Source organism: Tupaia chinensis, unplaced genomic scaffold (genome assembly GCF_000334495.1).
Source record: "Tupaia chinensis unplaced genomic scaffold, TupChi_1.0 Scaffold000314_1, whole genome shotgun sequence".
Classification (NCBI taxonomy): domain Eukaryota; kingdom Metazoa; phylum Chordata; class Mammalia; order Scandentia; family Tupaiidae; genus Tupaia; species Tupaia belangeri.
Window position 1 is genome coordinate 1,074,946 of NW_006159807.1, and position 2,500 is coordinate 1,077,445.

Genomic DNA, 2,500 nt, shown 5'->3' on the forward strand with positions numbered 1-2,500 from the left:
CTCGGACTTCGGCTGTAGCGCCGCTGCGCCGCGCTCAGAGAGCGGTTTCCTGCCCTACTCCGCCGCGGTGCTTAGCAAGACCGCAGTGAGCCCGCCGGACCAGAGGGACGAGGCGCCGCTCACCAGATAACTACGTCGCCGCCGCCAGGGGGCTGCGCCTGCAGCTCTGCGTGTGCCCGGGAGCCCCCTGTGCGCCCCCTGAGTCCCTTACGCCCCTTGCGCCCTCTGCGCGTTGCCCGCTGCTACCGCTGCCGCCAGGGGGCGCCCCGGGGCACTGGAGGCCGAAAGGAACCTGCCCCAAATTGGGGGGAAGGAGCTGGCATGAAAGCCTGGTGGGCGTCCCCTCAAATTATTTCTATTTTTGTATTTGCCACCCCGCCATTTGCCCCACTGTCCCTTGTCGAAATCTGTTGTCTCCCCTCCACGACCCCACTTCCCGCTGTCCTGAGCTCTCGATCTCCCGGAAGACAATCCCCTCGCCCGCAAACCGTTCCTCGCATTCTCGGGCTTTGGCTGTGCGACCTCAGGCCGGGGTGACTCGGCTGAATCGCAGGGCCAGAGCAATGCAGAACGACAAAGAAGCGAGTCGAGTGGGACGGTGTGCACCAGAGCTGGAGGGCGGGGGAGTCACCCCGAGGTTTCTGCTGCTGCTTTTTCTCTTCTATCCTTCCTCTCTTTTCTTGAAACGAGTGTGGGAGAAAGTGGCACATTTTCTCTGTCTGAGCTTGTTAGGGGCCCTGTGCAAGGAGAGCGGGAGAATGGAGGTCATCTGAGGAGGAGGCCGGGAGAGCGTGGGCTCTGGGTGTGGGGGTGTGACTGTTCACTGCCTTCGGGAGCGAGACCGATAGGTCTGTGGTCGCTTTCCCTGGGAAGGACAAAGCACAGGTGGCGGTCGCGCCCGTCCCCCGAGTCCACCGTCATTCTCTTTTTTGGTCTTTGGTTTCGGTGCTAAGGGAATGAAAGCCTCTTGCATATTTTATGCAAAAAGTGATGGTTAATGAGGTGGCCCCAGCCAAGCCAGGGAAAGGAAGGAAAATGAAAGGAGGGGAGGCAGGATTGACAGACCCGCTGCAATACTTGGAGAGGCGTTTTTAGCTCAGTTTTCCAACTACTGGGTTCCACTCGATCTGGGAAATACTTGAATCTCTAGATATATATTATTCCGAAGCATTTCCTTAGACACTTTTCTAAGTTTGAACTTTCTATTCACTTCGCCCCCTTCCCTCGTCGCTTTCCTTTTCCTCGGGTAAAATGGTTCTTGGCATTATTTCTCACGCATGTCTACTGCGCCTTCGCCTCTGCAAAGCCACCGCTGGGTTGCTGAGACCCGCTCTGCCAACCCCAGCTACTGGAGGGGTTTCTTGAACTTGAAGAAAGGTACATCAAAACCCACCAGTGTTAACTGCCACGTCAATTTTGATGCTAATAATGTGCAGATTATGACGAAAATTGCCAATCATGCTCTCTGATGGACCTCCTTTGAATGTGGAATTGGAGAAAAGTTCCCCGCACGGAGACCTGCTGTCAAGTACTAACAACCCGCTAAGGGAAGTCATTAGGAGAGACGGATAAGAGACTCGGTACATAAAACATTGTTCTTGGTGCATAGAATGTATGTTATTTAATGTTATCTCTGTTACCTGAAGTGATTTCGCAGAAGAAAGCCACGTTCTTATCATCTCAATTGCCAATTTTCATTTTGGTAACTTGGACGCCCTGGGTAGACTTTTCTCTGTTAAGCTGATATTCCACCAATGTGAACAGCCTCATTAAATCAAGCCCAGATATTTCCATAATGCTCCCCGCAGAGCCACTTCGCTCCTCACATAATGAGATTTTCTGAAGAGTTGAAGCCCTAAAATAACTTGCTAGTGCATGTCTAGGCCCAGCGAAGTGGGTATGTGTGTGTGTATTAAAATGTAGGTATGCTACCTACACGTATGTGTGTATATATATGTATATGTATATGCATATATATTCATGCTCTCAAAAATACATATGTAAGAGATACACACATATTCTTATATACACATTGGCACTATTTTCTGTAATTATTTCAAATTTGTGTCCTGACATTTTCGTCATTTTAAAGACACTGGATTTTTAACACCTTGGTTTCCTAAAAATAGGCTTTTAGTTAACTCTTGAATAATTCATTTTACAAGATAAATTATTATTTTTATCAGTTAGGAGATGTTGCAAGAGAAAACTTTTGAAATTCCTGGGGTCTATTAAAATAGTTCCATAAAATATTAGGGAACTTCCCAATGAAAGAGCAGCGATCTGAAGTTCAACTTTTTGTTTCTTTTAAAAAAGAGATAAGACTACTTACACTAAACAATGATTACACCAGCTCTTATTCACTGAGTTTACATTTAAAAATTAATATATAATTTAAGGCTAAATAAAATGAACCAAAATATGGTACCCTTTTATCAGCTTTACCTTTGTAGATTGTTAAAGCTCTTTGTTATGATCAGCTATCAGATGTATATAAGGT

The 2,500-nt window shown here is 47.5% G+C and overlaps 1 protein-coding gene across 1 annotated transcript in view; it reads left to right on the plus strand.

Annotated features, from left to right (window-relative positions):
* EVX2 (even-skipped homeobox 2) overlaps positions 1 to 130 on the plus strand; it is a 3,615-nt gene extending 3,485 nt beyond the window's left edge. The window contains 1 exon segment of the mRNA XM_006151135.1: positions 2 to 130. Within this exon segment, the coding sequence (XP_006151197.1) occupies positions 2 to 130 (129 nt within the window).
* Positions 131 to 2,500: the final 2,370 nt, after the last annotated feature.